The following is a 19,310-nucleotide window of genomic DNA, read 5'->3' as shown; positions in this document are numbered from 1 at the left end:
ACACTGCATGTTACGTCTGCTCCCACATGCCATGCACTTCAACACATCCCACTTTTTATGGAAACTACATGAATAAAACACAAGCCAAGTGCGCTGCCAGCTTCGCGGGCATTGGCTATCAACATAATAAAATCATCATCAACGAGACAAGCTCATCTACCATCTACTTGCTTAACCTTTTTAGTATCTTCCAGGGACCACCCCAATACGAGATAATCACCGTCAAAAACGCTGGACTTGACAACGGAACGTGTGACCAACTCTTCTGGATCAACTTCAACGTGACGAATCGGAACACGTCCATACACTTCCCAGTGTTCTTGGACCAAACCCCAGGGAAGAACCACTCCATGTGCTACCGACAAGACGACGGTAACAGACCCCTAGGCAACACCACCAACTGTAACCAAACCACAGCCAACGGAGAGGGCGCACCTGTAAACACGTCCGCGCCCAGCAACGGCACCTACTGGGTGCAGGGAATGGCCTGGCTGTGTGGACAACGTGCCTACTTCATACTGCCACCCGGATGGACGGGCACCTGTGCCCCGATCTTCATTTCAGACCACACCTTCAGGATGTCAGCTGTAAATAGCTCTCAGACTACAAGACAACGACGAGACGTCTCCACACTACAACCACATGATCCCATCTATGGCAGTGATCTGCCAGAGGAATTTAAGCTTTGGACCACCGGACAAAAGGTCCTCCACTCACTGTTTCCATGGGTGGGCACTGGAAAGAACATGTTAAGGATTGAAACTTTGGACTACCGCTTTGGACTGTTCCTGAATGCCTCATGCAAAATCAACAATCAACAAAATGAAGAGATTGATGCCCTGCGCATAACTGTGATGCAACACCGAGTCGCATTGGACATGATTCTGGCCGAAAAAGGAGGACTCTGTATACTCTTTAACAACACATGCTGTACGTACATTCCAGATAATGTTCACTCTTCCAACATGACCGACGCCTTACGCACGCTGAAACATCTCAGGGACGCTCAGCAACAGGACTATGTCACGAACACTGAAGATTGGCTTACCCGGCTGTTGAGTGGTTCCTGGAAATCTCTTTTAATAAAAGGACTGGTTTTTGTAGGAGTTCTTCTACTCCTACTCTGTTGTTTTACTTCTTGTATCTTGCCATGTGTACAATCAATGATTAATAAAGTTGTTGCAGTTCATGTGCAGGCATACCTGACACTGCCCATGGACGAAGATGATGATAATCCACCTGACACTGAAATGCTGTGATACACCAATGTATGACGTGCTGATTAAAAATGCGCTGCAAGAAATCATGCACAGATAATAAACCAATGGTGTTTTAACTAGTGTGAAAGTTAAACAACAGGAGGGAAATGTGAAAAGATTTTGTTTATTATTCAAATATGCTTTGCTTGTAATTGTGTAAACTCTGAATGACGATTCACCCTGATAAACATGAAGACTTGTCTATGCTTTATCAAATGCCTGTGAAGACAAGTTCCTGTGTAAAGAAGAACGGAAAGCTCCTCTTAAGCAGACGTTTAGTATAGTATGGACAGAATGTTTTAGCAAGATATGCATTTGTCTGTTAAGCAATCTATATTCTGAGAATAAGCGGAGACTGCCTCTGCTCTGTTGTGATAACCGCATGCCTATATAACCTGCAATAAAGAAGTGTACTGTGTGACTCTCATTAGAGACGTTCACCCCATGTACATGTGATTGTTTATATTGTCTCACTGTGTCTCTGTTTTACTTTGGCAGCCTTCTATTTGGGAGATTTTCCCTTAACAATTATTTTAAAAAAGTTTAATGAATTTCACAGGTGCTCCCACATTTCGTTTACATGTTAATCACATCAAAACTGAAAAGTATCAGATACTAAATATTACTCGTGTTTATTTTACTGTTTTCATTTTATTTCTGTTTGTGGCATTATTTTTAAAAATTACATCACTTCATTGTGGTGTTTCATACGTGACTTTCAGTCACATACTTTTTTAAACTGTCCTTTTACTCCTGCTTTCTCACAAATACTTCTGTGAGGCTTTAAGCAAAATGCATCAAACCAACACTTCAGATCATGAGCTCCACCTCTTTCTCCCATCCTCGCACAGTCCTCTCCATCAGGATGTTCACCATTGTGCCCTTTCCAATTGTCTGGCTCACTGCCCCACCAAAACTTCAAACTAAGAGACGAAGAAGAAAAATGGCTAGTTTAGTAAAACCTGGCAACTTTAATTCTGGAAGTGAAAAAAATATGTTTTCACAACAATCAAACCTTTCATTCAGTGGTGATCCGTCCGCCCACAACCATCTGCCCTCTACTGCTGAGTCTGTCAGTCCGATCCAGAACTTGTCCTCATATCTAGTCATTACATCTTTCAGTCTTCTCTCCAGGAAACTCTGATCAGGAAAAGAAGATGAAAGTTACTTTGTTAGACTTTTCTGTGCTGAGAAGGTGAAACATAAAGATGTAATAAAACATATGAGAACATGAACCTGCAGCAGTGTTTCATACCTGCTCCTCTCTGCTGTCTATCTTAACCAGATCTCCTCCTTTAGCTCTACACTCATCTCTGCTCTTGTTCCAGGATGATTTATTGTTGGAGAAGTAATAGCACTTTCCTCCATGTAGCTCCCAGCCTTCTGCACATTTATAACATGGATCATCTTTGAAGAGATTACAGCAACGACTTCAGTCAGGTGGAAGAATCACTGTTCATGTTTGTGTGAACTTAGCTTGAAGTTTGTGTCTCAGAGACAAAATCTATAACTTACTTATTACTTTAGGTCCTGGACAGGTCGGCTGCACCGTGCTGCATGATTTTATCTTAGAGAGAGTCTCTGTTAGAATAAAGAATAAAACAGTCGTCAGTCATTCATCATCTATTTTTATCTAAAGCTTGAATTAAAAAACAAATAATCATTTACATGAAATAAAAAAGACCGACTCAGCTGTGTGTCATGAGTTTGATTTAGACGGAAGGTTAGAAACAATCAGCTGTATATGCTTACCTGTCAGATTACTTTCACACTTCATTTTGTGATGTTTCAGGTTTTCGAGCTCTTTGTTCGTTCTAATTTTGTCAAACGCTGATTAAAAAGAACAAACAAACCAGTCAGTCAGTGAGGTTTGTTTACACTGAAAGGATTTTTGTAGCTTTGTGTTTTCAGTGTTTCTTTAGTTCTCATGTTTTCAACTGCTGATTTAAAAATGAGAGAAACAAACAGACGGATTTTTCAAAAAGCAAGAAAAACTCTGAAAAGTTGAACGCATCTTTAATTTGCTGCAACACGATTAAAACAGAGCCAATGTGGGCAATCTGCAGTGTTTTACACCTTCACTGTAAATGTTCTGCTTCTCATTTGATTTACAGAAAATCAGATTATTGATTTTTTTTTAAGTTAAGGAACAAGAAGAAAACCACACAAACTCACAGAGACGATAAATAACGATGAGAGCACCTGCCAGCAGGATACAGAGAACCACCAGTGCCACTCTCTCTGTGGTGACCTTTGACCCTCTCTTTGATTTTGCATGCTGAGAGTCAGGAGCTTCACCTGATGAACATTTAGAGGAGACACAATGTGAGAGTTCAGAAAAGTGTGTATTTATCTGTTACAACAGTTTTAAACAGTTTCTCATGTTACAATACTTTAGTACTATTACAGCACACTGAACTGTAGCTGAGTGTCAATACAAGAACATTAAAGATGATTAAGATGCTTTGCACAGGAAACACTTGAGTTAAAACATGTTAACATGTCACACATCCTTTTGGTCAGTTCCTGTTTTTGTTTTTGCTCATCACAGCTTCATTTTGCAGAACTTTTAAACACTCTTTCTTCATCAATTACTTTTGACTGTTACATTTCTGATTTATTAAAAGATTAAAATAATTCATATGATTAAATAATGAATGTGTTGTTTTACCACCACATTAATGTTCTTACCTTCTATGAAGCTCTGCGGACGACTCATCATGCTGAAACTTCAAGATCCTGACTTCAGACTTAATCCAACAGTCTCTGAATCACAAAACACAACAAAGAGTTGAAATTATGTTTCCTTTGTTATTTATCATACATTCAAATTTTTATACATTTAATAGAAAACAAATGTAGCTAAGCTTTGATGCTCACTCTAATTGCTTCCTTTTTCACTCTAACTTCTGTTTTACAGCAAAAAAAAAATTCCTGTTGACTAAAGAGGAGGGAGGAGGCTTCATCTACAGTCTGGCTCCTACCGTCAGAATAACTGCTTTTATTATAACTGCTTTTATTTATTGTTGAAATGTCTGTCCCTGTGGTACATTGTGCTGATCTCTTGCATACAAATGGAACAGCAGTTTTATGAGTTGCATCACATTTGCAGGCAGTTAAAAGGAAGATAAAAATAAAAAGTATTAAAGCAGAACAAAATGAGGAACTGCCCATGAGATGAGGTGATATTTTAGCATGTTGTTAAAATAGTTGTTTCACAAATGTGGCACAACCTAAAGTTTTCTCAATAATCAAGCCTTTTACACAGTGGTGAACCATCCACCCACAAATATCTGCCCTCTACTGCTGAGTCTGTCAGTCTGATCCACAACTTGTCATCTTCATTCATGATGTTTCTCAATCTTCTCTCCAGAAATGTCTGAACTGAAACAGACATTTCTGGCTGTTTCAGTTCTGTGTAGGTTCTGTGTAGGTTCTGTGTAGGTTCTGTGTAGGTTCTGTGTAGGTTCTCAGTCACACAGGTCGTGGTAGACACAAATGGAGTTTTTTTAAGTTTAGGAAATTTTTAAAACTCCAGTCTCTTTCTTCCTGAGCTCCTTGTTGAATTTTTCTGTGCAGAGATGATGAAACATAACAACGTGATTTAATGTATAAGAACATAAACCCTCATGTTTGGCTCTACATTTAGCTCCACATTAATTTCTGCTTTATTAGCAGTTATAAAAACTCTGGTTAAAGAAACTTAACTAAAAATAGCAAAACTCTTTCAAATTACTTAAAAATACTCTATTTAATTTATTAATGGCTTAATTAGTTGTATTTTCTAATAAATTTGATGCTGTACCAGAAATTCCCAAACTTATATTAAAACTTTGATCAAAAACACTAAAGAAATGTGAATGCTGTAAAAACAACCATTTAGGGGGTCAGTCATGACAAGTTTACAGATTTTTATTTACAGCTTTATTTTTCAGACCTTTGAGACCAATTTTTTTAATGTTTCTTTGACTCTGATTTGTTCAAATGCTGATTAATAAATTGGATAAACAGAAATGTTATGCTGATCAGCTGGAACTTAAAATAACTAGATAATAAGACCTTTTTGTCTGACACCTCTGCTCTGTGGTCGAGGTCTAGAATTACAGATGTGTTTAGCAGATTAGACTGTGATAATTATAGACTTATTACATTTTAATTTCTCAAAGATCAGTAGCTACGGCTGTAAGTAATACTTTTAATGACATGCAAACATAGTGGGGTTTTTGCCGCTATTCGAATTATCAAAAAATTATCAAAAAATGAATTATATTATTAATTTCTAAATAAATAAAAGAAAATTAAAGTAATTATAAAGTATAATAAGCTAAAAAAAGAAAACTCTGAAATTAATTTACTAAAACATATTTTACTCAATTAATTTTATTAATTAATAAATCTTGAAATACTTCCTAGTCATCCATATCAGGGTACAGTATCTACAGGTCTGAATGTCTGGGATACAAATTGTCAAGGACCTCGGTCTGAGTGACCCAGGGTCTATGAGCAGTTTTGCACTTGTTTATATATTTACTGGTTTGTGGCTTGTGTCCCTGGTTTTCAGGTTTGTGTGTATAGATGTTTGTGTGTGTGTGGGTGGGTGTGTGTTCTGGAGGTCTGGTTTACAGGCACCGTCAGGCCTGGTGGGTGTGTCCCGTTGGGAGGCTGGCCACACCTGAGGAGGATGATCACACACACCTGCAGCTGATCAGGATTGTCGAGGGAGGTACATAGCAGTGTGGCTGAGCTCTCCTCGACGCTGGATTGTTGTGTCAGTGTTTTCAGCAGAGGGCAGTGAGCATGAGTATCACAGGAACGGAGATACAGAAGGGGAATCAGGGCACACAGGGATTCTTTGTTGTGTAATTATTTACTACACTGTGTCAGTAAATAACTTTGTTGGTTTAGGGCACTGTGCATATTTACTTTTAGTTACCTGGTAATCCAAAAATGGTTGTAAATCTGTTTTAACAAAGCTGTGGTCATTTTTTTTAACTTTATCAAATACTTTGACAAAAACATTACTTAAATATAATAATAATTATTAGTATTATTATTATTATTTAATATGATAAAGTATTATTACTAATCCTAAAAAAACTTATGTAAAGTTCTTTTGCATTTAAATTTGTTGGAGAGAAAATATATTTAACTCAAAATGTAATGAACCAACTCATAACGTTTTACCATCACAAAAGGTGCCAAGTGCTACACACACAAACAATTTTAAATAAAGAAAATTAACTGAGTTATGATGTTAATATACATAGATATGTATATATCTATGAGCAGCTGAAACATTAAGCATTAAAGTGTTTGAGTGTTGTTTAAATGTTTATAACCTGGCACAGGCTTTCTAGCTCAGCTATACAGTTGGAGATGTTCTTTCTGCTACTTTTTATCTCATTCAGTGTTCATTGATACTAAAATATCAAAAATCAAATCAAATTTATTTCTATAGCACATTTAAAAGCAACAGCGTTGACCAAAGTGCTTCACAATTAGTTAAGAACATGAGAAAACAATAGAAAAACAAATACAGATAAATGAGATGAGGCAATGAAAACGTGTAACATAAAAACAAAACAAAGATAACAAACATAAAACAAGTCTGATGGTACTCAAAGTGAACTTGAATTAAAACCCAATGTAAAAAAGTGAGTTTTAAGACACGATTTGAAAGGCTGAATAGACTCTGAAGTACGAATATCATCTGGCAAGTTATTCCAGAGTCCAGGCGCTGCAACTGTAAAGGCCCGATCTCCTCTATGCTTCAGTCGAGACCTCAGTTGTACTAAGAGCATCTGGCGAGACGATCTCAGTGCTCTTTTGGAGTTATACATGTTGAGGAGTTGTCTTAAATAACTGAGTGCCATACCATTCAAAACTTTAAAAGTAAGTAAAAGAATCTTAAAATCTTATCAAATCTCAAAAATTTGCTAAAACTGGAGTGATTTGTTCATATAATCTATCACCTGTTAAAAGATGTGCAGAATTGCAGTAATCCAGTCTAGAGCGGATGAAGCCATGAATAAGTTTTTCTTTATGCTTTTCTTTTGTTTAAGCTTTTTTTTATTAAAAATAGTTTAAGAGCAAAGTAAATGTTTTAGCTTCCTCTAAATATCATAATTTGCTGATTTTTCCTAATGACTCACAGACCACTACCTCAGCTAAAAGTTAGTAAAATTTAACTGAGAACTTCACAAGAAAGCTCAAAATAGACACTACACTTCCTCGTCAGCAATATGCCTGCAGAGTATGAAGTAGATACACAAAGAAAATGCACAAACACACATGCAAATAAGGAGATGACGGACTTCAGAGCCTCTTCCTCACTTTGACTCTACAGTAAAAAGGCAAATCTTCTCTTCAGTTTGTTTCTCTCAGCAATTAACAAACACAACAACAGTGAGAGACATAATAAGCATTCTCATAATGGACGCTGACTGGACTCATAGTTCATACTCGTGTTCATTAATTACTGCTCTTTAACTACCAGGCAGCTCTGCTGTGGCAAATCACACTTGAGGTCTTAACTTCAGAGTAACAGCCTCTGCAACAAAAACACAAAACTAGACTGCAGACCAGTGTGGTGTGAACACTCATGGCTGCTGGTAAAAATGTGAGTTTATAACTTCACTATATTCACATTAAACTAAAATGCAGCAAACTGAATGAAAAGATTTTCAGAGATTTTTCTTACAAAACTTTTCTCTCATAGATACACAAACAGAAAAGATTACAGTCTCCATTTACCTTTCTGTCTCCTCTTGTAAAGTTCACACCAGAGCAAAGTTCTGCAGACATTCAGACATTTTACAGCTTTGTCAGCATCACTGACAACAGACAACACTGAAAAATGATGAAGGCTTATAAACCGCCACGCTTCCTCAGAATCTCACTTTTTTTTAACTAGTGGTAATTCACTTCCCTTTCTGTGGTGAGAAAACATACAACAGGACAGAACGAGTAAGAAGTAAAAAACAAAAACAACAACAACAAAAAAAAAAACATACCACTAATCAACCAGAAGAGACTGTTTTTTTCTTCAGTTATTTCTGTGTTGCAAAATATGTTGTATGAAAGCATTTATATGGCTTCAAATTGTGGTGATAAATATTTTGTACTTGTACGATTTGTAACCTTGTAAACAAAAATATCTGAACATTTTATGTTTGTGCATCCATAGATGAGAATATGTATGTGTATACAAGATTTGTGTTTGTAAACAATTATACAAGTCACAAATGTTTTTTTATGAAGGTGTCTTTACACATACAAAGCAAAAAACTTTGTGTAAAATTCTGCGCTCAAGTTCCCTCGCTTGTGTGTGAGGTTCAACTTGCAAGTATGAATTTTGGCCATTATTTTCTTCCTTTCAGCTGATTGGTCAATGTCATGTCATAAATTTAACAATCCAATCAGAGAACAGATGTGTTTGGATGTTGGAGTGGCGCTTTACTGAGCTTCAGGTCATATATATATTAGAGTTGAGAATTTAACCGTTAATTTTGATTAATTAATTTGAAAAAGAATAACATGTTAGAAAAAATGTAATCACACTTTGCATTCCAAGCAAAGGAGAAATTTTTCGATACACGATTTTCTGGTATACTGATTACACTGATGCACATAGCTACAAAAATGGAAGAATCAGAAAAAGCGTGTTGCTAGGACTGATCGGAGGCAAATTTCATTTCAAATTACTACCCGATGGAAGCCTTGATGAAAGCGTGGTTTTGTGTAAACTGTGCAAAAGGGAGTTTGCAAACCACTGAAGCACTTCAACCTTACGGTACCATCTAAATGCAAAATATGTTGCAGCGAGCACAGAAACTGTGGGAGCTGTTAGTGCTAGCAGTTCGAGTACTAACAAAAGGTGTTGGCAGCCCAAACTCGATGAAATGACTGGCTTCAGGACAAGTCTGACCCTGATGAAGGCAACAAGCTGAAACGCGTTGGTCAATTATTAAAGTTGTTCTTCTTTCCTCAAGTGTTGCTGGAGTTCCTGTTTTTTTAATTCTCTCATCTTCTCCATGCACCTTGGAAGCAGGTGAAGTTGTGCCAGGATTTTTTGCTGTGATTCAGGACCAGTTTGTACAGAGCAGAATCCACCATCAGCGAGACAGACTGCCCGCTGCAGTGGTGGTCCAGTCGAGCAGGGACCCACCCACAGCTATCTGTCCTGGCCCGCATGTATTTGATTAGTCCTGCCGCTTCTGTCCCATGTGAGAGACTGTTCTCACTTGCAGGTCACATAGTAACAAAAAAGACAGCTGCCTTGAGCTCTGAAAATGTGAACAGGCTAGTAAGTGGCTGAAAAAGACGGACAGTGAATAAGCATGGAGGTAGTGTGAATCCAATGGGTCTGTTATTTTTTTAGCCTAATGTACAAAATAATGTTGGCTAAGGTCACTCAGAGTTTAAAGGTGAAGCTGCTCAAATAACCTGTTATGTTTCTGCCTTATTTTTTAAGAAGACAAACTGCACTTTATTTTGAAATGATTATTATTATTTAAAGACAATGCAATTTTGAAAATGTACTTAATGTACTTAAAATAACACTTTATTTTGGCCAGGGATATTATTTTTTCTGTTTTGCATTGAACTGCAGGTTAAATGCTTTTTCCCCATAAATTAAAAGAGGCTGATTTTACAATATTCATGTCCATGTCTATTATTTGATTCTGTCACCCACTAAAACCCTTTAAAATGTAAAAAAAAAACTGCAGGTCCATCCTGATTGGAGAGCTGGCAGCTGCTGATTGGTTTCCTGATCAAGTGGCGGAAAAACCCTCTCCAGCAGTTGTCCTGAGGCAGCAGCTGACAGCAGCAGCAGACCCATTGTTGGCCTCCAAAACCCTCGATGACTTTTGTGTGTGTGTTCCCTGAGGATCGCTAAGTTTTGTAAATAGACTGTAGATACTTTTCGCATGTAAATAGTGCTGAAGCAGAAGGGGTGAACTGCCTTATTATTTTCTGTACTGTTTTTCTCTTATTTATTCAGTTTTGGAGTTAGGGGTAGCACTTGTCTTTGGTTTTTGTTTTACCCAGGGTTTAGTTAGCACCTCCCTTTATGGAATAAGCTTGTTTTGTTTGTTATTTTGGCCTTTGTTCACCCCGGAGATAAAACTTTTAGTTTAGTCACAATAAATTCAACTTGACTCGTAAATTGGCTTCTGGGTATGGCTTTGGGGACCACGGCAGGGTCACTTTCCTTTTAACCCTTATGTTGCGTTCCTGTACCCCTAGACTGGGACGTAACATAAAGTAATGGATAATTGCTATGGATCGGTACAAATTAGACATAAATAACTTGATAGGTAGATTACAGAAGTGAGATCAAAGGTCAAATGTGATGCGATATTTGGATTTAAAATATAATGTGCTACTTACAATCCCTATATACCAGTAGTATTTCCTAAATTTTGCCAATAAACATAAAAGCAGTATATTTTTAAGCAAAAGACTCCAGAGGTCCAAAGTAATCTGCTATTTAGAATTCCCATATATCATTCACAGTATCCCAATATGCTGTCAATACAAACAATGCATTTGCATTCACACACATGCAAAAGCATAATCTCCTTGGTGGAGGAAAATATCAAATCTAAAATTGATTTTCTTACTTACCGAGTACTATAGGACACGGAAGACATGACCTGTAGTCCTTTTTACACATTTGCCTACAAATACTTACACATTTGTAGGCTGCACTGTGCAGAGTCTGTTACAATAATAGCTTTTATCAGTCAGGATTGTGTAATTTTTCTGAGACAGAATTGAAGATATTTTAATATCAGCTGTGTGTCACCAGTTTGAATAAGACTGACAGTAAAAAACAATCAAAGTGTGACCAAAACTTGCAGTATACCGGCCATAAATGCTTAAGTGTCAGATTTTTATTGACACTTTTTGTTCTCATACATTCAAATACTGACTGAGAGACGAGAGACAAGAAAGATTTTATTAATTACAACAGATTTTTTTAAAAAAGAATTACACACCAGATCTGAAAAGTAACACACAAGCTGAAGCTGAAAAGAAAATAATCACACTGATTCCTACACTTTATAGATCACAAATCATAATTTTCTTTTTTTTAAATGGTGGTCCCCACCTCAATTTTCATGCCTGCTTGTCATAACTCACCTGCTGCTCATCATCTATGATTACTCTGCCACTACTTAAGGCCACGGCGAAGTGTTGTTCATCGCTGACATAGAACCACCTACTGTATAGTACAGTAAAGTCACACTGCAATAAAAAAATCTGAGATTTAAGGAAATTCAGTTAAAAGGTCCATCAGAACTATGCACACAGTTCCCCTGTTCTCACTCAAACATCATTCTAAATCACAGTTTTGTAAGTCTCTGAAGATAAACTGCATCATTCAAAACACTTTTCCTACAGGAGCACTGGCCTGTAAAATGCAGCACATGTTACCAGTTAGTATCTGTCCAAACCCAGTTGGAAGAACTATTCAGTCGTGTGTCAGTGAAAAAACACACCTGTGTTGGGCAAGAATCTGGAGCATCAAAAACACAAAGAAATGGTGAGAATAAGAGGATGTCTAGAAGACAGCAGAACACAATATGCACTTTTTTTGTAATATTTATAAATAACTATTTGCATTGTTGTCTTTTTGTATCTGGTTTCTTTGTCGTGTCTTTGATACACACACATTATATAGGTTACTAAGTTCTTTTACACTTTGTCAAATAGGTGACATCTGTTGCATATGCATGAAGTACTGTAAATGTTGCTTTGCAGCAACAAATAACACACACGCACTTCACTAAAACAAGAAAGAAGAAACTCATTTTTACTCATTTGTATGTATTTCTTATGAAGACAAGAAATGTGGTCATGTTACATCAATGCTCAGTTGATGCATTTGTAAACATAAAATAACTCTGTTACTAGGTTACTGGGTTTTTCTGCATACTTTCTGAAATAAAGAACATCTGCATTTGAGTAACATGATGTCAGAATGACAAAACACGAGGCTGTGTTACATACATCAGTGTTTGTTTGATGCTCTTGTGACCATATAATAACTGTGTGTATTGTTTTGGTAGAAGGAATCGGTTTTGACACGGGAGTTTTTGCAGAGAAGTTAACACTTTTCAGTTTGTGTGTTTTGAGCTTTGAGAAACTGAACCTCACATACTGGAAATGTTTAAAAAAAACTGCAAAGTAGGCGAGAGCGAGACTGACAAACATGCAAACTGTTTATGATGAGATGTAAGACTCGGATGAGAAATGCATTAACGTGCTGACAAAACATCATTAGTAGTGTAGAAACAATAGTGTGTATAAACACAAAGAGAAACGCAGAAGCGTAAGTGATGTCAGCTTATGAGGCAAAGGACCATCCATCCTCTTATTTGGTTCAGGGTCGTGCGGGACTGGAGAAGCAGGACACACCCTGGACAGGTTGGTCTGTGGCAGGGCTAACACAGTGCCACTGGGCTGCCCTCTATAAATAAATAGTATTTAAAAGATTAAAAGTCACATGCAAATAAATGAATGTTGCCAGTTTGCCACTTGAGGGCAGCAAGTATTTGCAAGGACTGACATGATGAGGTCATAAGATGGTTGAAGTCGTCAGGATTTTATGGTAAAAGTAACTGTTCTGCTGCTCATCTCCAGCAGATCAGACGCAGATATGAATAAAAGATAAAAAAAAAATAAAAAAACACAGAAATTAAAGAACAATGAAAGCAGGTGTCAGGAGAAAACAGAGAACCAGCAGTGCCACACTGTCAGAGGTGACCTTTGACCCTCTGTTTCTTTTTGCATGTTGAGATTCAGGAGCTTCACCTGATGAACATTTAGTGAGGAACCACAGCCTCATTTTCTTTTGCTGGATAACTCGATGTTAAAATGTTATGTAATGGTCACTTCCTCTTTTTATCACACTGAGATAATTATTCAATTTTAACACATCACTTGAGTTTCTTGTGTAGTTACATGATGTACTCATTGATTTAGATTCCAAAATGCTTTGTAATTTTCTTTCACAGGTGGTCCCACACTTCTTGTACAAACTAATCAGATAAATTAGGAAAAAATATGAGATACAAAATATTCCTTACATTTAGTTCATTATGTTCACTTTTTTCTGGTTTTTACTTTACTTAAAAAAAAACTGCATCACTCAATTCTGGTGTTTAATAGACTGAACTGAGTCTGAACTTAATCAAATTAAGAGATGAAAAACAGAAAGAACTAGTTCAGTAAGAACTGGTGTCTTTAGCTCTGGAAATGAAAAAAATATATAACACTTCAGATCATCAACTCCACCTCTTCCTCCCATGGTCACACAGTCCTCTCCATCAGGATGTCTCACATTTGTCCCCTTTCCAATTGTCTCGCTCGTTGATGTTCCAATCCAATCCAGAACTTGTCCTCAGCTTCAGTCATTACATCTCTCAGTCTTCTCTTTAGGAATGTCTGATCAGGAAAAGATGAAGAAAATTCGCTTTTTAGGCTTTCCTATGCTGAGATAATGAAACATAAGGATGTGATAAAATACTTTTGCAGTGTTTAATACCTGCTCCTCCCTGCTGTCTATCTTTTTTTCTTTTTTTTTTAAATTTACATTTCCTTGCAATTTTTGTCCACTTGTGTTTCCACAAGCCCCGTTAGTTTAGAGACTTATTCCTCATGAAGAAAACAAGACAGTCAGCGATCGATCGATTTTACTTGCACAAGGGAGGCCCCAGTCGGTGTCTCAGGAACGCACTTCACATCCTACCACAAATGACCCCGACTTAGGCCTCCATTCGTTGCCTTTTTATTGAAAACACAGTGGCAACACACACACACAATAGTTTACACAAGTACCTCCCATCGTAAAAACCCCCAATGGTTCCAAGACAAAGCACTATGTGTGTGTGTGTGTGTGTGTGTGTGTGTGTGTGTGTGTGTGTGTGTGTCCTCCTGCTCACCCAAAGGATCATAAAAGCAGGAAGCAACATCTAACAGAATCTTCACAAGGGATGTGCTTGTGATAAAACACTGCAGTCTCCCCCAAGTCTATCTTAACCAGGTCTCCTCCTTTAGCTCTACATTCATCTCTGATCTTGTTCCAGGATGATTTATTGATGGAGAAGTAATAGCACTTTCCTCCATGTTGCTCCCAGCCTTCTTCATGTTCATAACATGGATCATCTTTCATAAAAATGTTCTATTTAATTTATTAATGAAATCATTAATTGTATTTTAATTTTAACATAGAAATTTCCCAGCTTATCCTATCTTAAAATTTTAATTGAAAAACAGTCAGCAAGCGTGGGTATTACTGTAAAATCAGCCCAATAGGAAAAAAACCAAACCCCCCACACCCCCATTGCCGAGCTTAAAAACTGGCACCTTTTGCACGTACGAGCACGCGCACATGCACTCTCACGCACGCATGTTCACTCATCCGAAAAGGGGGCACTTCCGGGCCATGCGGTCCCACTGCGCATGCTCTGTCTTCTCCTAGCGGGTGCGTTTGAGGCTACGTCCACACGTACACGGGTATTTTTGAAAACGGAGATTTTCCGTTTTCGTTTTAAAAAATAATCCCGTCCACACGTAAACGCAGAAATGAAGGAAAACGCTGCTAGGAACATGCCAAAGCAACAGTTGGCGATATATTCCTAACCTGTAGAAATGTTGGCCAATCAGAAGTCTAGAAGCCTCAGTAGGAAATAGTAAACAAAGATGGGGCATAGAAGCAGAACCGAGTCGTATGTGTGGAGGGACAGTAACTGTGTGTGTATATGTAAGCATTTAAACACTGTAGAGAGTACAATTAACAGTAACAGTATTGTAGAAATTCATTTCACCGAAACAATAACGTGGCGCACAGTGTGACGTCAAAAAAGGCGCACACCTTTGATGCTGCGTTTTCTCCGTTTTCCTCGTCCACACTTAAATGCAAAAACGGAGTTTTCGAAAATATCCACCCTGACAGGCGTTTTTAGAAATCTCCGTTTTCAGTGACCGAAAACGCTGTTTACGTGTGGACGAAAGGTGCAAACGCATAGAAAAATCTGCGTTTTCAAAAATACCCGGGTACGTGTGGACGTAGCCTTAATTAGGTTCATCAGCCACTGTGCGCATTTTGGCTTTTCATGGTAAATTTATGCAAACAAGAATCACTTTGTCTTTTTACACTGACACTATAGAAAGACTTTTGTTATCAGACAATTGAGCTGAAAGGCAAATTGTGTGTGTGTGTGTGTGTGTGTGTGTGTTGCATTGTTTACGGGGTGGCTGTAGCTCAGGTGGCAGAGCAGGTCAGCCACTAATCAGAAGGTCGGTGGTTCGATCCCAGGCTGCATCCTGGCTGCATGCCAAATATCCTTGGGCAAGATACTAACCCCATGTTTGCCTACTGGTGGTGGTCAGAGGGCCCGGTGGCGCCTGTGTCCGGCAGCCTCGCCTCTGTCAGTGCGCCCCAGGGCAGCTGTGGCTACTATGTAGCTTGCTATCGCCAGTGTGTGAATGTGTGTGTGACTGGGTGAATGACTGAATGTAGTGTAAAGCGCTTTGGGGTCCTATGGACTAGAAAAGCGCTATACAAATGCAGGCCATTTACCATTTCTAACAACTGAGCATTGTTGGCTGTTTCAGACTTTAAGACGCCGTTTATCTCAGGAAATGGTGAATAAGGAGGTGGAGTGATGGAGACCAAACTTTGTGATATCCCTTTCATTAAATATTTGCATCCCCAAAAACTTTTCACCTAACTACAGTGCCGTTAGTTCACATAAATTTTCAGTTAAAATTTAAAATAATTAAAACAAAAATTACGGGATGACTTTCCCAGACATTCTTTAAAACACAGATCTGCAACGTATTGTAGCGGGCCAGGGCTGTTCGGGGTTTGTTCTGTTATTACAATTATGTGTTTGTTGTCATGTTGTTATGGTGACGAGTGACGTGCTCTCTCGGCGACTGTGTTTCCGATGAGAGAGCGCCTTTTTTGTTGTTGTTGTGCTGTTGCCGCGCTGAGCAGTTGGCTAGCGGCAGTGTTCTCACGCAGAGATTAATAAACGGCTGTGCTCCAAAGGAACCTCTGTCTCCTCCGTGTCTGAGCTCGCCACATTGGTGTCAGAAGTGGGATAGCTCACCCTCGCCGGAATGGAGAGAGACCCTCAGAGGCTGGAGCAAGCGAGCGGCCATGTAAGTCCCCCGACGGGTCCCGACGGCGCGAGCGCACCGCAGCATCGGTCCGTGGCGACCGACGCTAGGACAATGCTTCATGGGCTGCTTTTGTCGACCGACACGCCGGGCCCCCAACAGCAAGCAGTGTTGCCTGCAACGCCAGCTAAGGTACCGAAATATAACGGGCTAACCCCGCTAGAGCCCTACCTCTCACAAGTACGGCTAGCCGCAAGGCATAATGGCTGGAGCGACGAAGAGGCTGCTACACACCTAGCGCTAGCATTGGAAGGAGATGCACTGCAGGTACTCCATGACCTAGCCCCGTCAGAGCAGCATGAGCTCCAGGCCCTCACCATAGCACTCGAGAGGCGATTTGGGCAGCGGCACTCCACTGATCAGAGCAGGGAGCAGCTGACCAACCGGAGCCGTAGGCCGGGGGAGAGCCTGGGCACCTTTGCAGCGGATGTGTTGCTGTATGCTCGTCGTGGCTACCCAGAGTTCCCAGCAGCAGCCCATGAGGAGCTTAGCCTGCATGCTTTCCTGCGAGGACTTTTTCCAGAGCGACTACGCCAACACGTCCGCCTGGCCATGCCTCAAACTCTCCGTGAGGTGCTCCTTGAGGCTGAAAGGGCCGAGCTGGTGCTCACCTCACCACCTAACCAGCAGGTGCCCCCCCCCAAACTACCCTCAAATCAGAGCCGCAGACTACGACAGGGAGGGGGAGGTCCCGGAGGTATGCCAGCTGCAGCTCTCGGTGCCCTGGAGGCGTCCCCATCGACCGACCGACCGCTGCTACCGGTGCGATGAGCCTGGCCACGTGGCGCACGACTGCCTGGCGCCTGCCCCAAAGGCCAGAACTATGTGGCCTCAGGGGGATGGGAGGGGGAGCGGTACAGCGAGGGGACCACCGCTCCAGCTTCCTGACCCCCTCCAAGAACGATGCACGGTGGCAGGCCTAGTCGGGCATCTCAAGGGACTCTACCTGAGCTGCTGTGTTGAGGACCAGCTCTGCCAGGCCCTGGTGGACACGGGGTCCACCATTTCCCTAATACGACCTGGTGTGTTTCCTGGAACATCCGGGCCGCGTGTGATGGGTTGGTCACCCACCGACACCCAGCTGATGACAGTGACGGGGGAGAGAACTGACATGCGGGGGAAGAAACCGTTGCGGATCCGAGTGAAGGATCTGGAGCTGGTGCACGACTTCTGGCTTGCTGACATCCAAGAACAGTGCATCTTCGGCCTTGATCTGCTGACCCGCTGGGGGGCCTGTGTTGACACCGCTAAGCTGGCTATCACTCTTGGTACAGAGACTCTGGCCCTCCAGTGCGGTCAAAAGCAGGGAACCGGAGACTGCAGGCAGACTCGGCTGGTTCAGCACACCACCGACACCGGCTCTGCTCAACCCATCTGTCTGCGCCCACGCCAGCTGCCCCTCTTGAAACGGCAGGGAGAGCGGGCCCAGGAGGCACGGGGCGTGGCTACTGCTCGGGCCACAGCCGGCGGAGGGGGATGGCTCTCGTTGACCATGCAGAAGCTGAAGCAGGAGCAGGAGGCTGATGCGACGTTGGTTCAGGTGGGGGCCTGGCTGGAGGCAGCACGACGCCCAGGCTGGACAGGGGTGTCAGGACAGGGGCCCGAAGTGAAGGCCTACTACTCCCAGTACAACAACCTGGGAACCCACGACGGCCTCCTGTACCGGAGATGGCGGGCCCCGGGAGGGGCAGAGATCTCCTGCAGCTGTTGGTGCCTCGGACGCTGCGGTCGCAGGTGCTCGAGCTCGTCCACGGCTCGGTGGGGGCCAGCCACTATGGGAATGCCAAAACTCTCCGCCGTCTCAAGGGACAGTTCTACTGGCCTGGTTGCCGACGGGAAGTGGAACTTCATGTGCACTGCTGTGACACCTGTAGGGCACGGAAGGGCCCCACTCAACGCTTCACTGCCCCCCTACAGCAGCATCGGGTGGGGGCCCCGATGGAGAGAGTGGGAGGAGACGTCCTAGGGCCTTTCCCCGTCCCCGAGGCAGAGAACCGGCGCGTGTTGGTGGCCAGGGACTGCTACAGGAGGCTGAGGGAGCGGCGCCAGTCCCAGGTCAGTGCCGGAGTACGACAGAAAAGAGCCTGCGACACCAGGTGCCGAGGGGGAGCTTTCGTGCCTGGCGACAAGGTTTGGGTGTACTGCCCAGTTCGCAAGAGAGGGGTGTCCCCCAGGCTGTGCGGTCACTGGCAAGGGCCGGCGGAGGTCGTGGGGTGGCTAACAGAAGTGGTGTACCGGATCCGCATGCCGGGTCCAGGACGCGTGGCGGTGTTGCACCAGGACAGGCTCTCACCGTACTGCCCGCCCGCTCCCGCAGCCGCCAGGGCAGGGGATGCTGGTGGCACCCCAGGTTCTCATCCAAGTGACTCTTCCCCTGTTGGTCCAGATCTGCCTGCGTGCCGAAGGAAGACACATGGACATTTGCAGGACTTTGTGTTGGGTAATGGGGTTGTCGGGGACGACTGACCCCTTAGGTGGGGGCTATGTAGCGGGCCAGGGCTGTTCGGGGTTTGTTCTGTTATTACAATTATGTGTTTGTTGTCATGTTGTTATGGTGACGAGTGACGCGCTCTCTCGGCGACTGTGTTTCCGGTGAGAGAGCGCCTTTTTTGTTGTTGTTGTGCTGTTGCCGCGCTGAGCAGTTGGCTAGCGGCAGTGTTCTCGCGCAGAGATTAATAAACGGCTGTGCTCCAAAGAAACCTCTGTCTCCTCCGTGTCTGAGCTCACCACAGTATTATTTAATTTGTGTTTATCAACCGCGGAGCGCGTTTTGGTCTTCAGTGTGAATTTATACAAACAGGCGTTACTTTTGCAAATGCAGGATCAAATTTTAAATAGTGCTTTTACACACTC

At 41.6% G+C, this 19,310-nt stretch overlaps 1 protein-coding gene across 11 annotated transcripts in view; it reads right to left on the bottom strand.

Annotated features, from left to right (window-relative positions):
• LOC100710612 (CD209 antigen-like protein E) overlaps nucleotides 1-19,310 on the bottom strand; it is a 79,989-nt gene that overhangs the window by 26,180 nt on the left and 34,499 nt on the right. For 2 of the 11 annotated variants that reach the window (XM_025902481.1, XM_025902480.1), the window contains 2 exons: nucleotides 3,012-3,089; nucleotides 2,775-2,840 (listed from right to left, as the gene is read on the bottom strand). The exons of 1 other annotated variant lie outside the window; for it this stretch is intronic. In XM_025902481.1, coding sequence (XP_025758266.1) covers nucleotides 2,775-2,840; nucleotides 3,012-3,089 — 144 coding nt within the window. Of the gene's footprint in view, nucleotides 1-1,800; nucleotides 2,183-2,274; nucleotides 2,400-2,514; nucleotides 2,667-2,774; nucleotides 2,841-3,011; nucleotides 3,090-3,434; nucleotides 3,558-3,950; nucleotides 4,109-4,139; nucleotides 4,155-7,752; nucleotides 7,810-8,012; nucleotides 8,143-19,310 lie in introns of those variants that run through there. 8 more of the 11 variants (XM_025902489.1, XM_025902488.1, XM_019350753.2 and 5 more) reach the window with 8 other exon arrangements.

Source organism: Oreochromis niloticus, linkage group LG22 (genome assembly GCF_001858045.2).
Source record: "Oreochromis niloticus isolate F11D_XX linkage group LG22, O_niloticus_UMD_NMBU, whole genome shotgun sequence".
NCBI classification, from domain to species: domain Eukaryota; kingdom Metazoa; phylum Chordata; class Actinopteri; order Cichliformes; family Cichlidae; genus Oreochromis; species Oreochromis niloticus.
Note: the sequence above shows the minus strand (reverse complement) of the source record. Positions and strands in the feature narration are given on the sequence as shown.